General features: G+C 43.9%; 1 protein-coding gene across 1 annotated transcript; it reads left to right on the forward strand.

Annotated features, from left to right (window-relative positions):
* The first annotated feature begins 291 nt into the window (after positions 1-291).
* On the forward strand, positions 292-1044 carry LOC109214793. The gene has a single exon (XM_019378743.1). It carries the CDS (start codon positions 292-294, stop codon positions 1042-1044), a length of 753 nt encoding a protein of 250 aa, XP_019234288.1.
* The last annotated feature ends 516 nt before the right edge of the window (positions 1045-1560 follow it).

Consider the following 1560-nt stretch of genomic DNA (forward strand, 5'->3'; position numbering starts at 1 on the left):
TTATTTCGAGCCGTTTCTGTCGGAATAGCCTTATAACATCTTCAAAATCATCGAAGGGCTGTTCTCGCAAGAATAGATGTGTCTGTCAATTAGGACTCACTTTTACCATAATGCCCATCCGTGGCCCTAAAGCTATCCTTGGAAGTACGAAGGAGCCATAATTGCAAAAATAGCCACCCTTTCCTTGGCCACAATTGCAAAAATAGCCACCCTCTCTTTGATTTTTCTTAAAATTGAGTTATATACAAAAGATTGTTGTCAACCCTAACCTTAACCACCCACAGGTACAAAATGAGCACTATCCAGAACACACCGTTGATGGTTGTAGATAAGGCTCCACTTCAACTTCAGATGTGGTGGTATCACTTAGGAGAAGATGGTCAGAAATGGGTCACTAAGTATCTGGGAGCCCTCACAGATATTATGAAAGTTAAACCACGCGATGATTTGATTGAGGCACTCGTGACTTTTTGGGACCCTGTTCACAATGTCTTTAGCTTCTCCGATTTTGAGCTTACTCCCACTTTAGAAGAGATAGTTGGATATTCCGATTTTGGCAGGGATTTGAGAAACCAGAAGCTCATATTCCCGAAGGCTCCCTCTGTACACCGATTCTTCGGTCTTCTGAACATCAGTAATCAAATCAGAAAGACCAACGTAGTCAAAGGGTGTTGTTCTTTCTACTTCCTGTACTCTAGGTTCGGGCAGCCAAATATGTCTGAAATGCATGAAAAGGGCCTTAGCAACAAGCAGAACAAGGACACATGGCAGATTCACCGTCGCTTCGCCTTCATAGTGGCATTTCTAGGAATCATGGTCTTCCCAAACAAAGAGCGGACAATTGATACCCGCATAGACAGGGTCGTACAGGTCCTCACTACCAAAGAACATCACACTCTTGCCCCGATCATTCTATCAGACATTTATCGGGCGTTGACTTTGTGTAAGTCCGGGGCAAAATTCTTCGAAAGGTGCAATATTTTGTTGCATATGTGGTTGATTGAACATCTACGACATCACCCAGGTTCATGTGGTATGGTCTGAGCAAGGATAATTTCGTTGAGAGTTACGAAGAAAGAATAAAAGATTATAACTCTCCAGAAGGGGCGGAAGCCTGGATATCCCACCTAAGATCTTTAAATGCAAGTCAAATTGAGTGGACTTTGGGATGGCTCCCGGTAAGAGAGGTGATACACATGTCGGCCCTAAAGAGTTATTTGCTGTTGTTGGGTTTGAGAAGTGTCCAGCTGTATGCGCCACAGAGAGTTCTAAGACAGCTAGGAAGGTACCAAGTGGTGCGTGATAATGAAGATTTGAGTGTACAAGTGATTGAGCTACACCTCGAAGCCCAACTCCCTGAGGCTTCAATCCAACAAATTTGGAATGGTTGTCGCTACTTGAAAGATGATACCCTAGTGCCAGATCCTGCGAAAGGTGAGATAGATCCGGGTTATACTATGTGGTTTGAAAAGAGATCTCGCGTGGATGATGAGCCAGAACCCGAGCCTAAAAGTCCCGTAAAAAGGCCGCATGTTCAAGCCTTTGATGATAAAATCCCAG

The sequence above is a fragment of the Nicotiana attenuata genome, unplaced genomic scaffold (genome assembly GCF_001879085.1).
Source record: "Nicotiana attenuata strain UT unplaced genomic scaffold, NIATTr2, whole genome shotgun sequence".
Taxonomy (NCBI): domain Eukaryota; kingdom Viridiplantae; phylum Streptophyta; class Magnoliopsida; order Solanales; family Solanaceae; genus Nicotiana; species Nicotiana attenuata.